This window comes from Erinaceus europaeus, chromosome 2 (genome assembly GCF_950295315.1).
Source record: "Erinaceus europaeus chromosome 2, mEriEur2.1, whole genome shotgun sequence".
NCBI classification, from domain to species: Eukaryota; Metazoa; Chordata; class Mammalia; order Eulipotyphla; family Erinaceidae; genus Erinaceus; species Erinaceus europaeus.
Genome location: NC_080163.1, coordinates 54,209,003 through 54,232,222, shown reverse-complemented (window position 1 = coordinate 54,232,222; position 23,220 = coordinate 54,209,003). Strand labels below are relative to the sequence as shown.

The 23,220-nt window shown below is 35.5% G+C and overlaps 1 protein-coding gene across 2 annotated transcripts; it reads left to right on the top strand.

The window, feature by feature from the left end:
- The first annotated feature begins 4,338 nt into the window (after positions 1 to 4,338).
- C2H5orf46 (chromosome 2 C5orf46 homolog) lies at positions 4,339 to 20,379 on the top strand. Of its 2 annotated transcripts, none has more exons than XM_060180594.1 (4): positions 4,339 to 4,483; positions 7,315 to 7,456; positions 15,154 to 15,211; positions 20,281 to 20,379. In XM_060180594.1, exons 1-3 carry the CDS (start codon positions 4,414 to 4,416, stop codon positions 15,200 to 15,202), a joined length of 261 nt encoding a protein of 86 aa, XP_060036577.1. In that variant the 5' UTR covers positions 4,339 to 4,413; the 3' UTR covers positions 15,203 to 15,211; positions 20,281 to 20,379. The 2 variants fall into 2 exon arrangements, with proteins under 2 accessions (XP_060036577.1, XP_007516433.1); XM_007516371.2 differs by having other exon boundaries at positions 18,975 to 20,379.
- Positions 20,380 to 23,220: the final 2,841 nt, after the last annotated feature.

Sequence of the window (23,220 nt, the reverse complement as noted above, 5' to 3'; positions counted from 1 at the left end):
ACTCCCTGATACTCTCCAATAGGCATCTACTCATAACTCTAGTAGCATTTCTGATATTTAAATTGCAATTATTGACTACATATTTTCCTCCTCAGCTGAGGTAAGGCCATGGATTGTGATTTTGCATTGTTTTTTCCCCACTGGCAGCAGTTAGTATAACTCAATAAATACCCATTGAATAAAAACATTAATAAATTGATCTGTGACATAAAGAGTGACTAGGTTATAAGTTATGTGTAGAAAGGTGATGAGGAATTTGACAATTCTTCAGCCTGTCAGTACTCACCAGCAGATAGTCTTTCTATGTGGAATGGGATTCCTACCTGTAGCCATACACTTTCCATGGCCAGTCTGAAACTTTAGTCCATGGCCAGTCTGAAACTTTAGTTAGAGTGAACCAATAACAAAAGATGGACTGATGAAATAGGGGGGAAATATTCCAGAGAAGTGACATTATACAAAGAGCTGGGCACTAGTCAAATAGGTATTGTGAACTCTTAATAATGTGTGAGGACTTTGGTTAATTTCCTGGCACCACAATGGTGTACCATGGACAGCATCAGGGAAAGAATTCCATGGGTGATTGAAACTGGCATTGATCTTCTTTCTGAGGGAGGGAGGGAGGGAGGGAGAAAGAGAGAGAGAGAGAGAGAGAGAGAGAGAGAGAGAGAGAGAGAGAAAGTCAGGAAGACCCTTTATCTCAAATAATATAGAATTGTTTTGAGTAAATGAAGCTGTTCAGCACTATTTCTCATGTAAAAAATTCAGTTTATTCCCTGGCAACCCATGAAAAAATAAAAAGAACTTGGGTCCTTCAGTATATATATATATTCACATATTACCCTTTTATTCTTTATTTTTATTAGTGATTTATTTAATGATTATTTACAAAATTATAAAATAACAGGGGTATAATTCCACGCCTTTGCCAGAATTTTCTGTCCCCATCCCCTCTATTGGAAATTTCATTAGTTCTCCCAAGGTGACAAATATGGATTGATGAGTATTTCTAAAACAATCTATCTAAATTTATATATATTTGCCCATTTTTATATGGTCCTGCCTTCTCTTCTTTTCTAAGTCACACCTACTACTTCTGAGTGTCCTTCTGTTTGTTTGTTTTTTCCCTCTCTTCTCTCTGATACAGCTGGAGTTCAGAGCTCTTTGGTCATCTTATCCTCATATATTACCCTTAAATCATATATTATATTCTTTCATCTGTGTGTTTCAATCTCAGATCTGATGAATAATGTAGGAAAATAATTATAAGGGCCTCTCCAGGTAGGATTTATAGATTCAACACATGAAAGTACAAGATGCCCAGTTAAGTCAGATTTTAGTTAAATAATAAATACAGTGAAATATTTGGGACATACACTAAAAGAGTTCCTCACTATATAGAATCCAACCTAATTAGGCATCCTGTACTATATTTTATAGCCCTATCTCTAGTTAACTTTCTGCTGAAGCCTAAGAAGGAATTTTGGGGACTGGGTGATGGCACAGCAGCAGAGCACACATGTTGCAGTACACAAGATCTAGGTTCAAGTCCTTGGACCCCACCTACAAGGAGGAAGCTTGAAGCAGTGCTATAGTGCTGTAGGTATTTCTCTTTCTCAATCTCTATCTCCCCACCCACTCTCAGTTTTATCTCTATCCAAAATAAATAATAAAATTTAAATATTTTAAAAGCAGGAGCTCTAGCGGTGGGCAGTGGTGCACATTTTACTGTACATTTTACTGCAGAAGAACCCAGATTCAAGTTCCCAGTACCCATCTGCAAAGTTAAGAAGCTTCATGAGTCATAAAGCAGTGCTTTACCTCATTCTCTCTCTCTCTCTCTTTCCTCTCTCAACCTCTCTCCCACCCCTATTTTCTGTCTTATCAAAAAATAAATATTTAAAAAATTCAAAGAATGAATTGTATAGCCTGAAAATTTACTATATTGAACTGGACTAAAACAGAAGTGAATGATATAGGTCAGGTCTTCATTCCAATATCAGTAGAAAATACAAATTGATGGAAAAAACAGAGCAGACACAGATGAATCTATTAACAAGCAGACATAACTAGAATATTCTTTGCTGGAGTCATTTTTCTTTTTCTAACAGCTATACTGAGCACATTTTGGTACAACATAGTATAATAATTAAGAACATAAATTTTGAAGTCCCATGTACTCAAGTTCGGTTCCTTGCTCTGGCTCAAACATTATTTGTACCCTTGGAAAAACTACATAATTTCTCCAAGCTTTAATGTCCACATAAAAAAAGAAGATAAGATTGACAGTCTCCCAAAATCTTTGTTGCTATATATTTAGTTTAACATCTGGCTGTAATGAGCAGACCATCATTATCATCTAGATGATAATCATCCTCTCTACTGTTCCTGCATAGTAACTGTCACTTCCTCCTCTGAGATAACCAAAGGTAGAATAGAACAGGACGAGGGTAGGTTAGACTGGACTAACCAGTCCATGTTATTTTTCACTTAGTATGTAGAAGGTACTGTGTTCTTTTCATATTTTTTCTCATATATGATTCTCATAACAATTCCAAGAAGGACAGCTACCCCCCTATCTTTTAGGCATCAGATATGAAACAAGGAGAAATTAGGAATATTTCCACACTCACAAGGTCACATAGCTCAGAAATGGCAAATCTGAAACTCGAATTGAGTTATATGTGATCTCGGATCTCAGAGTCAGTGCTCTAAACAGTAATGCAAATGGAAAAAAATCTTTCCATCGTATTTCCAACCCAAATTAAAATTCTTTCCCACCCTGAGAAACAATTCTTGATGATAGCTATACAAAGAAATCTCTATAAGAACTTAAGTATTTTGTATTCCACTAATTCTCATACTGTCTTGTCAAGCTAGAAAAGAATTCTTGAGTAAGTTTCTCCTTTCCCTATTCCTAACTTGGATAAAGCCTTCTTTCATAATCTGTTTCTCCTCTACCTATATTTGTTTATACCAATGAAGTTAGTGCAAGCTTCTTTACTGCTATTAATAATGTATATATGTTAAATAATCTTTATGATTTATCAGATATTTTATCTTTCCTAACTCCTATTTCCTTTAAAGAATGCAAGTAACTGAAAAAATTATATGTCTCAATTGTACATGTGACAAAAACATCTGAACATATGCAACACATAAAATTATATAAATATATCACATTCAATACATACAAATAGAGATAAAATACTTATTTGATCTCTTGTATGTATAAGTTGGGTCAATTTCTAAGTTTAGTAACCATCATCCCAACTAATTTAATTTATAGTGTACCTCAGATAATCAGTTATCATTTAGATTTGAACCAAATTTTATTCCCTTGAATGATTGTATTCAAATGGAGGAATACATTCTTGAGATCCCATAGATGCCAGGTTCAATCCCTGATATCACCTATGCCATAACTAACTGAGCATGGCTCTGGTCTCTCTCCTTCTATTTTCCTCAAATTTTACACTTTTAAAATAAAACAAAAGAGTATTTGAACCTGAGATATACACTGCATCTCAACCCCAATATCCTCTTTAACCAAGTGCAAATAATATATTTTTTAATATTTACTATTTTCTTCGAGTAATAGATATTCAGTTCTGAAAAACAAGTCTTTCTCTTGAAAGTCTACAACTTAATTATGAGAATATCTATAACAGACAGATATCAGTAGTAAATGAGTAAATGTACACACTTCTTGGGCTTGTTAAGGATTCAGAAGCAAATAAAGTACTTAGTCTTTGGTCCTTAAGAAATTCATTACTTAAAGGAGAAGAAATCTATTGAAGTATTTAGTTTTTAAACAATAAGCCCAGGGTTCTATATAGCATACACTCAAGCAACCAAGTATAAAGAGAGTCGAAGTGTCACCACGAAGGCTCCACATAGAAGAGGAAATTTGAACCTCAGTCTGTAGAATAAGTAGAAATGTTTCAAAGAGAGGTAGTAGGGATGGTAACCCAGGAGGAATGAGCTAGTGCATGGAGCTTCTCATGTGGCATGTGGCATGGGGAGTTAGCTTAGATAATGAGAAAAGAAGCAGAGCACATTGGGAGAAGGTAATCACATCTCCCCACCCTGATTTATTGCATGATACATGGTAAGGAATATACTTCTGTCTGGTCTTTAATTATCAACACTTGCACTAGAATACCTCCAAAAGATTCCAGCGCCACTAGGAAAAACAGGGGGATTTTCTTTTCCTGTGTAAAATATTTTTTAGTTTGAAAGCAAGAACAAGGCTCATTATTAGAAATTCATGAGCAAGCTGAACCATGTTGCCATCTTGTGCAACAATCTGAATTCCAAGGCATATGATGTCACCTATAAAGACCTATAAATGGAGCAAGGCTTCAGGAACATCTATACAACTTATCTGCACAAATACTCAGTTGCTACAACATGGCTGTCTCAGTACTTCGGCTGTCAATTGTCCTTGGACTGCTTTTCTTAATACTGACTTGTCATGCAGGTAAGTCCTTCTGATTACGTCTCATGCTGTGCAGTGGTTACCCATGACTGAAGGAAGTTAGTGGCGCTAATCCAGAACATATTGGGAAGTGGGGGGCACTAAGGGCAATCCAGAGAGATCACTAACCTGGTAGATAATAGGCAGATATAGGAAAGAAGGAGGAGGAAGGAAGGGAGGGAGAAGGAAAGAGAGGAAAGAAAAAAGAAGGAAGGATGTGAGGAAGGAAGGAAGGAAGGAAGGAAGGAAGGAAGGAAGGAAGGAAGGAAGAAAGAAAGAAGAGAAAGAAGGAAGAAAGGAAGGAAGAAGGAAGGAGGATTGTTATTCAAATGTGCTTCAATTACAGTCTTTATTCTCAGTGAATGTATAACCTTTGCAATATTTTCCTCTATATTCAAAATGTAGTGTTTGTACTATTGAACAAGATTCCAAGGGCCAACTTCATCACTAATTAAAAATATGACTTCATAATTAATAATAATTTGATAAAGATTAGTAAATACTTCAGTACATTTTCAAGAAATCAAGCGAGTATGTCAATCTAATAGCTGAATAAAATATATGCAATTTAGCAGTTTGCTGCCTGTTGAAAGACCATGCCACATTTAAAAAATATTTTATTATTTATTTATTTATGAGGATGATAGAAGAGGGAAGAACCAGCCATCATTCTGATACATGTGCTGCCAAAGATTGAACTTAGAACCTCATGCTTGAGAGTCCAATGCCTTATCGACTGTGCCACCTCTTGAACCACCACACTTTTTGAAAATAGTGTGTTGAACCCATTCCTGACAACACAGTGAGGAAAAAATGAGACAGAGTGGTTAAGTATTTGATATGTCCGAGATTATATAACTAGCTTTTGTTATATAATTTAGTTATTGTTGAAGACTAGAATCATCATGTGCCAAATCACATGCTTCAGCAGATTTCCATGCTTCTCATAAGCATTCCATGGTCAAGGCCAAAGATTTGATCTTCACACAGATTCCAATCCCAAATGTCTTGTATATTAAAAAACTAGCATTTAGAGTCACATTAAAATTAAAAAGTTGATAGTGAACTTGTTATGCAAATAAACAGGAACAGAGAAAAAGGGAAGTTACTTTTCATACAAGAAGTTGCTGTTTTGCATCTGATAAAGTCTCCAGGGAACAAATGCTTGAAGACAGTATTATATTATGCAAATAACATGCTATATGAAGTTAAAAAATCTAACTTGAACCATATCTCAATCACTTTCTAGATGTGTGATTCCAGGTGAGTCATTTAATTTATTTGAGTGGTTGTTTTCTCTACTGTAAGTCTATAATAACATCATTGAACTAGTAAGGATTAAGGTATGTGATGGAAGCCCTAGCCTAGTTCTTGTGTAATAGGAATAATACAGATATGCATTCTTTTTCATGCTTTATCTCATGATGAAAGTAAATACTAGTATAAAAGTATTAATAAAACAATTAGTATAATTAGTATAATTAGTATACAATTAGTATAATTAGTATAATTACATCCTAAATATTGTGAGCTCCCTTTATACTCAAAAATGTATTTGGTGTTTATCTGAAATTCAAGTATTAGTGAACGTCCTTAATTTTTTACTTACAAAATCTGGCAACACTATTTGTGAGGCTACAAAAAAAAAAATCCCTAACATGTAAAGGTTCTACCTATATCATCTGGTCAACAGTGTCCAGAGGGGAGGGTATATGTAGCCATTATTCCTTTGATTTTAATCTTCTGAATCATTTAAGCCACTTCTTCTTCTTCTAGCGTTTGCCCTTCTTCCGTAGCCAGTCAACAGGTCAGGTTGAAAGCTGTCAATTTGTAACATTTTTCAAGAATAAAATTACAAAGTCTTTAAATAATTTTATAGAACTATCAGATGATATAAAGATATAATTTCTTCTTGGCTTTATCATTATATTATTTATAAAATATATTATATATTTTTCAAACTTATATTACACTTCTGTTTGGATTTTTTTCTTTTTTAACTTTATTTAATTTGATATAACAAAGAGAAATTGAGATGAGAGAGAGAGAAAGAGAGAGAGAGATGGAGACCTGCAACACTAATTCACCACTTGTGAAGCTTCTTCCTGCAGGTGGAAACCAGAGACTTGAACCTGGTTCCTTGTGCATAGTAAGATGTGCACTTAAGCAAATATGTCACCTCCCAGCCCCTAGATAATCTTTCTATTAAATCAAATGTTATGCAATTTAACAGCCTACTTAATACCAGAAAGCATGGAGCTGAATTATGTTTCTGCCACTTAATGGCTGTGACTTTGAACCAGCTTTGAAAGTTTCTCAAGCTTCACTTATCTGCATTTCAACTTTGGATGATAATTTTGGCCTACTTTGTAGGGAAACATATGAATAAAATGAGGCAATATATGTAGGCTGTATTGTCATAGGTATGTACTCAGTAAATATGACATGTTCTTATGTCATCTTAATTATCATCATGAGCAGCATTACATGACAAAAAAATTAAAACCAGGCACTCCGTATTCCAAACTATCACTTATATTTACTACTTAACTCTGAGCTTACTACTTACTCTTCCTCAGCTTCAGTCTCCTTATTATGTAGGAAAGTCAAGAAAAGAAAGTCGATGTTAAAGTATCAGTGCCTGGCCCATTTGTATTTCTAGGAACAAACAAGGTAACACATAAGAAGACCTTAACCAGCAAGGCATAAAATGTTCAATATATATGAAATACTATGTAATTAGCAAGAGCAGAACAAGGGCTTTAGGGGTCCCACTACTAGGATTTTCTTTTTTGTTGCTGAAAATAACCCCTACAATTTTCTTCTTTATTCAGATGACAAACCAGATGAGAAGCCAGATGACTCAAGCAAAAAACCAGACCAAGGAGATCAAGGATTCCCAAACTTCCTAAACCTCCTGGGCACAGAGATCATTGAGAATGCGGTGGAGTTCATCCTCCGGTCAATGACAAGGACGTAAGCACTGAGACAAATCTTGCTTTAGTCCAGTTCATTGTTGGTAATAGCTACTTTGTATTAAAGTCAATGAGAAACAAAACTGAGGCCCATACCAATGTGTTATTCTTTTTTTCTGCCTTTTAAAAATATTTGTTTAATTTTTTTAAACATTTATTTATTTATTCCCTTTTGTTGCCCTTGTTGTTTTATTGTTGTTGTGATTATTGTTGTTGTTGCTGTTGGACAGGACAGAGAGAAATGAAGAGAGGAGGGGGAAGACAGAGGTGGGGGAGAAAGATAGATACCTGCAGACCTGTTTCACCACTTGTGAAGCGACTCCCCTGCAGGTGGGGAGCCAGGGCTCGAACCAGGATCCTTATGCTGGTCCTTGTGCTTTGCAACACCTGCGCTTAACCCGCTGCTCTACAGCCCGACTCCCTAATTTATTTATTTTATTTATTTAAAAAAGGAGACATTAACAAAACCATAGGATAAGAAGGGTACAACTCCACACAATTCCCACCACCATATCTCTATATTCCATCCCCTCTCCTGATAGCTTTCCTATTCTTTATCCCTCTGGGAGTATGGACTCAAGGTCATTGTGGGATGCAGAAGGTGGAAGGTCTGACTTCTGTAATTGCTTCCCCGCTGAACATGGGAGTGGACTGGTCGATCCATCTTCCCAGACTGCCTCTCTCTTTCCCTACTAGGGTGGGGCTCTGGGGAAGCAGAGCTCCAGGACACCCAGTGTGTTATTATTAAGATATAGGTGCATCTGGACAGATTTCCCTGTGTTCTTTTGAGGTGGTCACATTACCATCTCCCGTCTCCCATTTGTGGTGGCATAAAATATTTTTCAACTCAGGATCAAGTAAAAGGAAGAGTACCAAACTAAGAGAAAGAGTGTCAAATTGTGGCCTTGACATGGGTGGCACTTTTCTAGATGACTTTGGGAAAGGAGCTTCCTTTCTAAGTTCTTCAGTTTGTTCATCTGTAATGTTAGGGGGTAAGGGAACCAACCTATGAACATGCTATAACTCTTTTTATTTTCTTTTTTTAAAAATTATCTTTATTTATTTATTTGGATAGAGACCTCCAGAAATAGTGAGGGAAGGAAGTGAGAGGAAGAGAGGAAGAGAGAAAAAGAGACACCTGCAGCCCTGCTTCACCACTTGTCAAGCTGTCCCCTCCCCTGATAGCTTTCCTATTCTTTAATCCTCTGGGAGTATGAGCCCAAGGTCATTGTGGGATGCAGAAGATTGAGGGTCTGGCTTCTGTAATTGCTTCCCCACTGAACATGGGCGTTGACAGGTCAGTCCATACTTCCAGCCTGTTTCTCTCTTTCTCTAGTGGGGAAGGGCTCTGGGGAAGCAGAGCTCCAAGGCACATTTGGTGGGGTTATCTGTCCAGGGAAGTCTGGTTGGCATCATGCTAGCATCTGGAACCTGGTGGCTGAAAAGAGAGTTAACATATAGAGCCAAACAAATTGTTGCCTAATTATGAACCTAAAGGCTGAAATAGTGCAGATGAAGAGTTGGGGGGGTTCCGTTTTGTAGATAGCTAGTAGGCATATTTTAGTTATATTCCAAAAGGCCAGTGGCTATATTTGTTTTTTTTTCCCTGATCCTGAAATCTGATATGCAGGTGGATCCAAGTTATTGTCTGGGGAGATGATGTCATGGCTGGGAAAAGGACTAGAAAGCTGGATCAAGGAAGAGAGTAGCTCCCTAATATGGGAAAGGGGTATAAACATTGTTGACTGTAAACTCCATCGATTTGGTGTGAATCAGTATAAAGTTCACAATAAAATAGTATCTAGTTAAGACTTAGATACCTTCCTCATCTACTTCCAACTACAGTTCTCTCACTCACTCCAAAGCTAACTTTAGCAAAGCAAGGACTGCAAGAGCAGAATAAGGGCAAAAGACTGGCATACTTCAACAATGACTCTTTAGTCACTATCTGGCCATTCCATAAGCTGGAATGGCCAGATAATTGAGGAGTCCTGAGATTCCCAAACAGACTTGATGGGCCTAGACCTCGATTAAATCCCTCTTTCCATTGTTACTGATCATTTATATAAGTAACAACACAGTAGGCCCCTTTGTGGGCCCCCATAGGACCTTGCTCTCAACTTGGATCAATAATGGTAGAGAATGTTCCATCCTCAGAAGGGAGAATGGACAACATACTCTATGATACATCTGAGGAAGAGAGGTCGATATTGGGGTAGCCTGAAATGTTCCTACATATGACCAAAGAATGTGAGGTCAGATCTACAGGGATGCAGAGGTCTCATAGGCTCCTAAGCTGAATATGGGCTCCAGATCACATCAAAAGTGCTTGCTTTGATCATGAGAAATTGCCTTGATGGAAGATCTCACTACACAGTCCTCTCAGTGTTCTCACTCTGCTTACAAGCCCAAGTGCCCAACTTCTAATTCATCTTATTTCAATCACATAGCTCTAATTTTATAATTTTACTGCACTTTGTTCTTTGTCTTCATATATTAAACATGCTAATTTCAGTTTTTCAAAATCAGATTCCTCTTCAGCATTTTCAATCCCTTTGCTCTTAAAACTCTCCTATCTACTTCACTGTTTCATAGGTCCTTAAGTAGAGTTTAGCAAAGTATGGACTATTACTACCCCTGACACACTCAGAAATCCCTAGAAAACTTACACAAAATGTAGGCCCCTATATCTCATATTGCACCTTCAGGGGAAAAGTTAAGAAAATACATTTTAAGAAACTTTCCAGAAAATTTTGACATATAGTCAATTTTGAATGTCCTTAATGTTCTGGGCTGCAATGCAAAACCCTGAAGTTTCACATAATCTTTAGAATTTTGTTCATATTTTATCTAGATATAAAACTTTGCATGTTTCTAGGAAAAATGCTTTTGAATTCAGTTAGAACTAATAAGATTAACACTTCTATGTAGAAGGAACTAGGGGCCATATTATGTATAATCTCTGTTTGCTTAAATCAATATATTACCATGTGGATGGACAGGGTTCTGTATGCATTTTTCATGATAAATTGTTGAAACTCACAAATACTTATTTTGGTGTTGCTTTTTTTTTCAATTGCAATTGCCTATGCAACTGTCAAATATTAGTGTGGATTAGAAGGAAACTGACAATCAAATAAGAGTGATACATGTATGAGATAGATTGAACTCCAGTTAAATTCACATTGTTATCAATCACAACAAAAGCAGTGGTAGGGTCAGATGGAACACAAATTGTTCTTTTTAGTCACTTTTTGGGAATTTCCACAGACACAAAATAGTTTTTTTTTCAAAAATGGGAAAATATATTCAAATGTACAGAGATAGTTGTAGAAATAATAATTAACCCTTATCTGCAACCTTAAGAGAACTGCTGTAGTTTACTTACAATGGAAGGATTGGGGATTCAGAACTCTAGTGGTGGGGGGGGCCGGGTGGTGGCGCACCTGGCTGAGTGCACACGTTACAGTATACAAGGACCTAAGTTTGAGCCTCCCAGTCCCCACCTGCAGGGGGGAAGCTTTGCAAGTGGTGAAGCAGGGTTGCAGGTGTCTCTCTCTGTCTCTATCACCCCCTTTCCTCTTGATTTCTGGCTATCTCTAAATAAAGATAATAAAATTTTTTTTAAAAAAGAACTCTAGTGGTGGGAATGGTGTGGAGTTAGACACCTGTTTCTTATAATTTTGTAAATCAGTATTAAATCACTAATAAAAATATAATTCTTTATTTACACTGAAAGTTAATCTAAAATGCTAAAGTTATTGTTAATTCTGGGTTCAGAAATAGCACCTCATCTACCTTTTATTATTTTCCTTACTCTACTTAGTAAAAACTTTTCTTACTGTTTCTGTAACTTGGAACTGTTTCAGGTTCTCTGCTTTTGCTTTCAGTTCTGCCTAAAGTGTTCTTTCCTTTTCTCATGGCTAATGCTACAACCCACAGTTCACTTAAAAGTTACCTTCTCAGATAGCACTATAGTGAGCATTCTAATATAACAATCATTTTCATACCTTGAGTATTTTCTATCAATTTACCTTATCACAGTATTCTTATAAATTACTATCTCAAATTATTAATCTATTTTTTACTATCTTCCTACATAGAAGGGGAAACCATGGGAGTCGGGCGGTAGTGCAGAGGGTTAAGCAGCGCACATGGCACAAAGCTCAAGGACCAGAGGAAGAATCCCGGTTACAGCCTCAGCTCCCAACCTGCAGGGGAGTCGCTTCACAGATGAAGCAGATATGCAGGTGTATATCTTTCTCTCCCCCTCTCTGTTTACCCCTCCTCTCTCCTTTTCTCTCTGTCCTATCTAACAATGATGACATCAATAACAATAATAACTACAATAAAACAAGGGCAACAAAAGGGAATAAATAAATAAATATTAAAATAAAGAAGTGGAAACCATATATTTCATTACTATAACTCAGTTCTTTGTAAATAATATCATCCAGTAAATAACTGTTGAATTAAGAAAAGTAAATTAATTATAGGTCAGATACAAGCCCATGTATTTTAATTTAATTGAATATTTTCGAGAAATCCTTGTTCAAAGATTGTCATACCTCTGACTAAAGGAAGACCTCAGTTGAAATATATGGAAATATTACATACTGTACATTTTCTCATATATTACAAAGGGGAATAGAAGGAGAGCAGAAAGAAGTTTGCTTAAACACTTAATATGCATAAGATAGAGGCGTAAATTGTGAAGGAAAAGTTTAGATTGTGACTCTCTTCAAAGAATTTACAGGATTTATGGAAAGATCACATGAAAGAATTTAATGATGAATTAAATACTAAGAAGATAAATGCCAGCCAAAATCACAGGGAAAGGATCTGTCTCTAGGCCAGGGTGTCTAGAGAAATGTTTACACAAAGATGAGATACAGTATGTGTCTTAAAAAACTGAATAGATTTGTTTAGAAATAGAGAAAAATGGGAGTCAGGTGGTAGCACAGCAGGTTAAGCACACATGGTGCAAAGTACAAGGACCAGCATAAGGATCTAGGTTCGAGCCCCTGGCTCCCCACCTGCAGGGGAGTCGCTTCACAAGCGGTAAAGCAGGTCTGCAGGTGTCTATCTTTCTCTCCCCCTCTCTGTCTTCCCCTCCTCTCTCCATTTCTCTCTTTCCTATCCAACAATAATTACAGCAATACTAACTACAACAATAAAACAACAAGGGCAACAAAAGGGAATAAACAAATAAATATTTTTAAGAAAACAGAGAAAAGTAGTAATGGCAGAACTTCATAAAGACAGAAATACTGCTTCATATATTCCAGTATGTCTGATGCCTGAGTACAGTGTCAGGCACACAGTAAATAGTAGATACATGTTTCAAGACAGTGAATAGACCAGTTTGCTTTCTCCATTTGCCTTCTGGATAATCTTAAAGCTATGTGAACTGCATTCTGCTTAAATATATATGTACACTTAATTCCTCTGTATCTTTAAAAAGTTTCTAATCATTGTAAATTTTCCACCCTCACCCTGAGTTTCCATGGCATGGTGTTCATGGAACATTTCATTGCTCACTCTCTACCTCTTGTTAGACTTTCTCACTCTTTTCATTTGACTTTTTCTTATGTATCTGCCCTTTAAACACCATTTCTCCTTGAGACTCCAAATGTAGTCTGCCTGATTTTTCACATTTCAGATTCTACATTGGGAATATTACATATAAACTAGTAATCTCCAAATCCAGAGGTTATACATTATTTCTCTGAGCTATATACTAATATAACTACTTGCTTATTACAAAAATCCCAAAAATCTTTTTTTAATTTATTTTTTACTTAAGAAAGGATAAATTAACAAAACCATAGGGTAGGAGGGTACAACTCCACACAATTCCCACCACCCAATCTCCATATCCCATCCCCTCCCAATTTCTACCAATTCCTCAAATCTACTTGATCTAAGGCAAAGTCTACCATCTCGTTTAAGAATTTTCTCTTCATTGTAAATTCCTTATCTTATTAAATTGCATCACAATCCACTCAGAATCCATAAACTTTCTATTTGTCACTACATCATCTAAATGCTAACTACTCTATAGTCAAATATTGTTATACCATTCTATTTCTTCATGTCTACTGACTCCATCATAGCTTTCCTAGGTTTTCTGCATTATATTGATAATTAATCTTATTGTTTTTCTCAGTCCTCATTCCAACACATCCTCTACATCCTTCCAAATTATATAATAAATGCAAACTTCATTTTATGATTGCCTTACTAGATACCCTTTCATGAATTTCTACTGCCTACAAAGTCAGAGCAAATTTATTCAGCTACAGTTAAAGCTATATGCCAGTATGTTTTCAACTACATCTGTCACCTTCACAGTCAAACAACAGATGACCAATGACACCTGAGAAAGAAACTAATGTTTGCGTTTGTTTCTACTTTATTAGTAATTTAATATTGATTTAGAAAATTATAAGATAACAAGCGTATAATTCTGCTCCGTTCTCACCATCAGAGTTCTATATCACCATTCCCTCCACTGAAAGCTACAGTAGTTCTCCTAAGGTTACAGATATGGGTTGACTACTGCTTCTAGAACAATCTGTATATATATACATATATATATACATATATATATTAGCATTTTTTTCTATGATTCTGCCTTATCTACCTATATATGTCACACCTAAGCCTATTACTACTTTCTAATGTCCTTCCTTTTCCCCTCATTTCTATGGGTCCTAATGGAGTTGGGAGTTCAGAACTCTCTAGTCATCTTCTCCTATCATTTGTCCCCCTCTGGGAGAATGGACCAAAACTCTTTATGGAGTGCAGAAGGTGAGAGACCTGGCTTCTTTAAAGTTATTCATATTTGAATAAGCCCTCAATATTTCTGCACAAGCTTTACTCTTCATGAGTAATAACTGGTCCGAGATCTCAAATTCCATTCTCCTCACCTAGTGAGTCTAAAAGCCCAATGCAAAGACAGGTTCAGTGAAAACTTCACAGAACCCTACAATCAGAAAATTCTGTTATTCATAATCTGGGGTTTCATAATGCATTGTAGGAAATTTCATATCATGTGTCCTTCCCTCACCAATTTAAACCATTTGTATCTGAATTTGTTTGTTTTTTTCCACTCCAGTAGTTTTTTCCAGTTCATACTTCAGTCATCTTTTTCCTCCCCACCCTGTCCTCAGTTCTTGAACAGCATGACATAGTGGTTTTGGCATTTATTCATGTTTCTGTAGATCTAAGTTTTAAACTTTGCCTCACAAGCAGTCATCTGAATTGGACAAATTTTAATCTCTTTAGGTTCAGACTTTTTTTCATATGTAAAGAGAAATAAAGATTCATTCATATATAGTCAACTAGTATTTATAGTTCAAACTATATACCAGGTATTAACTCTAGATGTTGGGTTATTACTGAATAAATACATCAAAAAATCTGCAATTATGGAGTTTACACATGAATCAACATCTAAGTCAATATATGAATATATATCTAATGTATTTATATATTAGCAGACTCAAGGGAATGACTATATATAAACTGCTTGTCAATTATGAACTACTGTGGAAATCATATATCATGTTTCTCCCTAAAGTAACTAAATATTAAGAAGAGAAATATGGTTCAGTCATTATAAGATACTTTACCATGCTAGCATTCTTGTTCAGTCTAAATCAAAATTCACTTTGTCTCTTTTTCTTTTTCAAGAGGATTTGTGGAATTTGGTGATATAAAAGGAGAACATTCATCAAAATGACCTCACCAGGTGATTTTAACTTAAAATTTACAACTAAATAATCTACTGGACAAATTAAAAAATGGTTTGCCTGATCTTATTTAATTGGTCACCCATACCTATCTATAAATATAAAAATATTTTGTTTTAGATTTGCTGTGATTTTTAATTGATTTTGTTACTTTTCATTGGTCTACATTGATATAAAATTTTAGGGTATACTTTCTCCCATATACACGTGTATAAGATTTATCTCACCCACTATCAAAGCTTCTGTGCTATTACATAGAGATTCCTTCGCCCATTTTCCCATATACTTTCCCCAGTCTCTCTGATAACCATCTTAGTCAGTGCTACTTTTCTTATTATTCCTGGAAGTTTGTTTGAGTTATTTATATTCCATATATGAGGGGGAAAGCTGGTAATTATTTTGTGTGCTTATTTATTTCACCTAGCAAAATTTTTATAGTTCCATCTGGTTTTGTCCAAAAAGATTTGATATCATCTTTCTGAACACCACTGACCATGTATCTCACAGCATGCTTTTTTAGTTAGATGCATTTCTATCATCCTAAAGTTGCACACTTAAGATTCTCTTTAGGGAGAAGGCATAATTTGGGGGTGAAAATAGTATACCCCGGATGTTAGAATCCAGGGTATACTATTCCTATTCCTGTTACAACTCTGCTAGTAATATGCCATATGTAAGTCTGGTCTAAAGAATTGGGAAGCCTATGCACTGAAACCTAAGAGCACATGTAACAATGTGGTTAAGTATTTTAAGAAGAGTGAAATCTGATAAACCTAATTTTACAAGATTACCAATCTCTCTAATCTCAGTCAGATTTATGTAATTATGAGTTGAGTAGTCATAAATAACTGTCATTTCTTTAACCACTTCTACCATAGGGACAAGTACTGAAATATAAAAATAGAAATGTTAAAGATGAAAAATGAATTACATCAGAATTAGCATAAGTACTTGCTTGGGCATTTTTAGGCATAAAGTTAAGTGTTATATATTTATACTTAATTCTAACATCCCTATGAAAAATTGATGCCTTTACACTTGAAATCTATAAATAAAGAAATCAAGACTTACAGAGATACATTAATATGAAGAAGCTAATATGAAGGTAGTAAAGTTGAACCCAAATAGCCTGATTGATTCTAGGGTCTGTGCTCTGTAACTAATCACCATTGCTGCTGAAACAGAATGTAAGAGTAGGAGGAGACAGAGAATACTGATTTAGCTATTTGATCTTAAGACACCTTAAGCCTTCAGATGCTCACAGAATATGAAGATGCTAACATGAAGAAGACATCAGTATGAAGGAGTTAATATGAAGGTAGTGAAGTTGAACCCAAATAGCCTGATTCTAGGGTCTGTGCTCTGCAACTAATCACCATTGTTGCTGAAAAATAGAATGTAAGAAGAAGAGGAGACAGAGAATACTGATTTAGCTATTTGATCTTAAGACATGCCTTCAGGTGCTCATAGAAATAAAAAATTTCGGGGCCGGTTGGTGGCGCACCTGGTTGAGCGCACATGTTACGGTGCCCAAGGACCCAGGTTCGAGTCCCCAGTCCCCCACCTTAAGAGGGAAAGCTTTCCAACTGGTAAAGCAGTGCTGCAGGTGTCTCTCTGTCTCTCTCCCTATTACCCCTTTCCCTCTCAATTTCTGGGTGTCTCTATCCAATAAATAAATGAAGATAATTTTTTTAAAAAATTCCTCTATAGTCAATTGAGCTATCTTGTCTTCATCTCCAGGAGGCCTGGTATTACCCAACTCTTGTTTCACTGCTGATCTGGGAATACTACTTTATTCAACTAACTCCATTACATAACTTGAGTGTAATTAAAGTAAGCTAAGAAAACTACTATCATATTGTTCCAAAACCTGACCCAGCCCTTTTCTAGAAGCTTCTAAGGATAGAAGTCAGGCTCGGGTGTTGGAACTAGCATATGTCTAACCCAGATATTTCTGAAACTCAACCTAAAGTGATCTATTAAACCATTACTTAAGTCTGATTTCTTGCATTCCCATTTTTCTAAGTGAATAGATTACCTCTTCTTTTTGGCTGCCTAATAAACTTTTGTATTCATTCAGGCTGTTGGTAGACATCTCTTACCCACTGGGACTCATGACCCAAATGTCTGGAGTGCCACCTCAGAGGTCCTTAGTGATTGTGGTGATTCAATACACAATACGTCATAAAAGCATTAGAAGGAATATAAAGCATAGTGATATAAGTTCAAATTCTACCCACTCACTGGTATGGAACTATGAAGTGCCTATTTGGCCTCTTTGAGATTTACTTTCCTTCTTCCCTGTATTATAAATGCAGAGAATTATTTGTTCCCAATCTTAATGCCAGATTTATTTTTTAATTGCATCTAAAGAAAATTGAGTGAATTCATGAAGCAATAAGCCCTAATGGGCAGGAAGGAATGGTTTAATCTAGGAATGTAAAAAAAATATAACACAAGCAAGATGTCTCTAAAGAAGCGATTAAATTCTGGATGGCTTGATAAGGAACATCTCTTTAAACCCAGTGACTGTGCACTTGATAATTAGCTTTAAAAAAATATGTTTGTATGTTGATTGACTCATCTAACCCAAAGTAAGGCATCACTTCAGAATTAAGTGGTTTAACAGAAATGCCTATTTCTCCAAGATAGAGAATATGATCAAAGTTCTAGGTATTTTCCAATTTAAAATAGATAGACATATAGATGATATGTTGATGGGCTTGATAGTAGGCAGATACATCATCTTCCTCCTAAACCATATACACATTCCTTTAGTGCTTAATTCCACCTGGAAGAAGGGCTGAGTTTTATAAGGATAAACTTATACATATATTACAGATGATGAACACAGAGGACTCATGGTCTCAAAAAAAAAAAATCATCCAATTGAATACCTACTTAATCTGAGATCCTCTTGACCTTTGCTTAGTTATACTGCCATGATTTGCTTTGGTAGTAGATTTATAAACCTAACCCCTATTTTCTGCTTCCTTTAAACTCACCTTTAAAGTTCCTCTCTAATTTGTTATTTAATGTCACAAAATATACATCTCCTTTCTTATGTTAAAAACTGATGAACTTTACTATATTATTCAATTTATCAAAAAAGTAAGAGATGGGAAAGTATTTTATGAATTCTACATTTGCATATACATTTACTCAATCAAACACACACACAGTGGACACACTGGATCACATGCTTAGACTTGTTAAGTCAGAGCTTCCCAGGCATAAATCAATTTAATAGAAATTCCTTACATTGCTGGTGAACAAAACCATAATTGGACATGATATCACTTACTATTCATTTTCATAAAGTTTTATGAGGAAAATTTTTCTTAGAATTCAGAGGAAGAAAAAATTGTTTTCTTTAAGAACTACTTCCTCTTTCCTGATTATAAAAATTACAAAATTTGACCTGTTTCTTTTACTATTTCCAGCCCATCCAAAATTCAAAGTGAAACTACTGATTCAATTTATCAGTATTTAACTTGCGTGTATTCTCCCTTCATTCCTTTGGCTAATACTGACTTGTACCATTTTTTTTTAATTCTTTATTTGAAAAAATAAGCTGTTTATTGTTTGTTGCTTTTTATTTCTCCAAGCACATATTATGATTGATTTCACTATGAATCACCTCACATTTCAGAGTGCAGAGGCATAAAAATGCTAAAAACCTTAGTAGCTCTATACAGTTTTACAAGTATTAAATCCTCTCTAGCTGCTAATTGTTTCCTCTCTCTGACTTGTGTTTCTAAGGACATAACTACATGGCTCCAGTATAATCCAAGAGCAGTCTAATCCTGCTTTTCCAGTTCTTCTGCTTCACAAACCCTCTGGGACAGAAGTCTCAAAGCAGCTCCTAACAAGTTCTCCTGTCGCAGGACCTGTCTTCAGCTAAACACAGTTGATTTTGGACACCTTGACTTTGCAATTCTGCTTCTTGAAATGAGAACAAGTGTTTCATTTTGGGGGTCACATATCTTAATTCCCTGAAAATATTTTTGTTAGTGGGAGTAACTTTCCCAATCAAATTTAAATATTATAGTGCTATAAAACTATAAAAATATTTTAAATCGTTATTAGAATTAACAAATATTCAAAACAAGGGAACTAAGAGCCTAGTAATGTCACAAATACAAAGTTTCAGAACCAGTAAACAAGATGATCTGAACCTGTATCCAAAGAACAAGGTTTTAGATGCTAAAACATGCATGAACTTTCCAAGTGTCATACATTTTTATTGAAAAGTCTTTCAAAAATATCTAAGCATACCCTATTAGGTTAGTAAGCTAAAAACTTACCTTTTAAAAAATGGCTTTTGTCTTTCTGTAGAACCTCATATATGTACTATTTGACCAGTTCCGGCTTCTATATATATATTCATTTAGATAGAGACAGAGATGCACTTAAGCATCCTCCTTTAGTGCTGCAAAAGAACTTCCCCTGTAGTGCTGTGGCTCAACCCTGTGTCACAAGCATGTTAATGAAGGTACCCTATCTAGTAAGCTATCTCACCAAGATATCTGTTGTTATTGTTGCTGTTATTGTTGTTTGTTTTTTAAATTAACAAAGTTATTGCTGTTCATGTAATAGCAGAAAGTCCTTGAGTAGTCAAGACTGGTTCATTTTAATTTTTTAAAATATTTTTGTTTATTATTTATTGTTGAGTAGAGAAATTGAGGGTGGGGAAGAGAGAAAAAGAGACAGATGCTTGTAGCCTTGCTTCATCACTCATGAAGCTTTCCCTCTGCAGGTGGAAACCAGAGGCTTGAACCCAGGTCCTTGTGCACTGTAATGTGTGTGCTTACCCAGGTATACCATTGCCTGGCCTCAGACTGGTTCATTCTATTACCTCATTACACAGAGGTAGTTTTAGGCTGGTATTGTTGGGGTTGTTGCCCACAAATTCACAAAGAACGGAACCATGTAAATTTTGATCCAAAAATGATATTCGCAGACTATTTTATTTGCAGAGTAACACAAGACTGAAATCATTGAGCCTAGTGCCACTACTGCAGTGTTCCAGTTTTAAAAAGAAAAAAAAATCTATGTTCTTTTGCAGCTGAGTCCTTAGGTACTACCCTGGATCCTATACTTCATAAGCACTTTGACTGTGAAAGAAACTGCAATATATTCTCAATAAATAGTGTGTTTATTTGTTTGTCTTTCCTATTTTTACTTAGCCAGGTTAAGTCTGCATGAAATACAAAATACTTTTAGTTATATAGATATACTGTACAGCTAACACCTACTGAATATTTAAAAGTACTTCACACTGTCCCCCAAGTTAGCAGAGAACCCATCTCTCTGTGCTCCATGAATTATACCAACTTTATTTTTTCTCATCTTCATGTGGATATAATTGATATAAACACTGGGTGAGTTAAAGGTATATATTATGATTATCTGATGTACATATATATATTATAAAATGGTAACCTCAACTAGGTTAATTAAGTAATACTCATGTAGTTATTTTTTGTTAAGTCAGAACTTAAGACCTAATTTCTTAACAAAAATTGGTACAGTATTTAATGCACAAAATTTTAAGTATCTATTAAAATCTAGATCTACAGAGAGAACTTTCCAGAAGCTTTTCCTCCTTCTCTTGCCCTATGTCACCTTCTCTTCCTACCCTTCTGTGAGACCTCTCACTGAAGTCAGCATGAACCACTAATTTTGAAGATTAAGACTCACTTTTTATCTATTTTATTGTTTTTAATGCCCCCTTCACACTATTATCTCACTCTAACCTCAGAATCTCAATACAATTGAAGCAAACTATCAGGCATTATTTTCCTCCTATCACAGAAGAGGAGACCGAGGCTCAGGAAAGATAATTAGCATTATAGCTAAGACTGAAAAGTTGTAGAGGCTGAATGGGAACTCTAACTAGACTTGACTAACCTTGGAAACATCACTTCCTTTTGACAGCCTGAGGACATCCACAGCATCACTAGCCCCAACCCAGAGTCCGTTCTTTGAGAGAATTTACATCTTACACTTCACAGAAATGCCAACCAAAAAGGATATTTCCATCAAAATATAGTTAAAATGAGATCACTTCCTTCCAGTATGTCCCAGCTCTTCTTGAGCAAAGACTCTATGTTTTCATTTCCTCACTAGAGTGGCTAAGGTCATCTCTAAGTGATTTTTCTCATCTCTTATCCACTACTCATTCCTCAGCTCCCTTCACACCAAAAAATTGGAATTCTTGCTCTTCTTCACTCCAAATACTATATTACAAAATGAATCATCTAGTAGGTGTATGTTAATACATACTACACACTTGTTTAACTATAAAATAGGTATTGAGTATTACTATGCTCTGTGTTATGATGCTTGGTACTATATACTTGCATTGTACTCTGTTCTCTTTCAGTTAATAAACAAGTGGAAAAGAAAAAATAATTATCAATTTATCATATGTATATCATTATTTTGAGATAAATTCTCAGGCAGGATAAAGCAAGTTTCTCAACAATTAAAAAAAATTTGGGGTTTTTTTTCTCAACAATTAAAGGCTAGGCCCAGATGGTTTTACAAATGAATTCCACAAAACCTTCAAAGAGGAATTAAGATGCATACCTTTTATGCTTTTCCAAAATATTGAAGGCACCAGAATACTCCCTTCCACCTTCTATGAAGTTAACATCACCCTAATACCAAAAGCAGACACAACAAAATAACAACAACAACAAAAAAAAAACATCTCTGATGAACACAGATGCTAAGATATTGAACAAAATTCTAGCCATGTGAATACAGCAGTATGTTTAAAAGATTGTACATCAAAACCAGGTGGGATTTACCCCAATAATGCAAGGATGTTTCAATATATGTAAATCAATAAATGAGATCCACCACATCAATAAAGAAAAAACAAAAACCACATAATTATCTCAATTGGTGCAGAAAAAGCCGTTAAGAAAATTTAATATCCCTTCATGATCAAAACACTACAAAAACGGGAATAGAAAATTCCTTAATCTAGCAGATTACATATACAACAAATCATATTCAGTGGTGAGAAGCTGAAAGCATTACCACTTAGATCAGTTACTAGATAGAGCTGCCCACTATCACCACAAGATTCTCACAATGCCTATAATGAATGTAATTCACCCAGACAGGGAGGAAAATTTCCTAAACTAGTGAGACCTGAACTGAAATTAAAACAAAACACAATGGCATGTAGTTTTAATAGGAAACAATTTGGAAGAAAATGAAGAGAGGTATTTGTAGTTGAGTAAACATTTTCAAAAGCCCTATATCAGGCAATTATATTGTTATTTATTATAGCACACACACACATATATATACACAGCTAGTGTGTTGCTGCTTTGGCAATAAAAGGAGTCCCTGGTAGCAGGAAAACAAAGGCAAGTGAAGGAAGAAAGCAAGTCTTGCGATTTACAGGCCCTCCCTAGGAGTAGTCAGGATTTATTTCTTCACTCCTAACACAATGGTAATCCACCAAATGGTTTTAAGTTTCAAAATGAAAACAATCATTACTGATAATTTAAATGATCACTTGGCTGCTATGCAGAACACATTGAGGATTCCAAAGCAAGTCAGTCAATCTTGTAAAAGATGAAAGAGATTTCAGCAAGGAAGTGTAAGCACAAATGGAGACAAGAGAATATTAGGAGTCGTGTTAGCAGAATGTGGTGATGATGAGCTGAATGAGACTGTCAGCTGAAGAAATCATATACACTGGGCCTCTGTGTGGTGGTGGTGTCACTCATGGTGATAAGGAATACTGGATACAAAACTGCACATAAGTTCCTGTGCTCTTAGAGCAAACACAATGCCTACTACCGTAACATCCAATGTATGGTTTAACTTCAGTCTACCTGCCCTACTTCAACTCAGAACCTTCTGATTCTGTTCACACAGGCTTCAGACACACAGATTCACTTTCAGTTCTTTGAAAAAGCCATGTTCTCCATGTATTCAGGAATTCTACACACTGAGGATGCTCTACCCAGAATATTATTTG

Excerpts from the sequence above, each read along its gene's own strand:
- C2H5orf46 (XM_060180594.1), top strand. The coding sequence starts at position 4,414 with ATGGCTGTCTCAGTACTTCGGCTGTCAATTGTCCTTGGACTGCTTTTC. Across the intron at positions 4,484-7,314 it reads AATACTGACTTGTCATGCAG|ATGACAAACCAGATGAGAAG; the intron begins GTAAGTCCTTCT and ends TTCTTTATTCAG. Across the intron at positions 7,457-15,153 it reads CTCCGGTCAATGACAAGGAC|AGGATTTGTGGAATTTGGTG; the intron begins GTAAGCACTGAG and ends TTCTTTTTCAAG.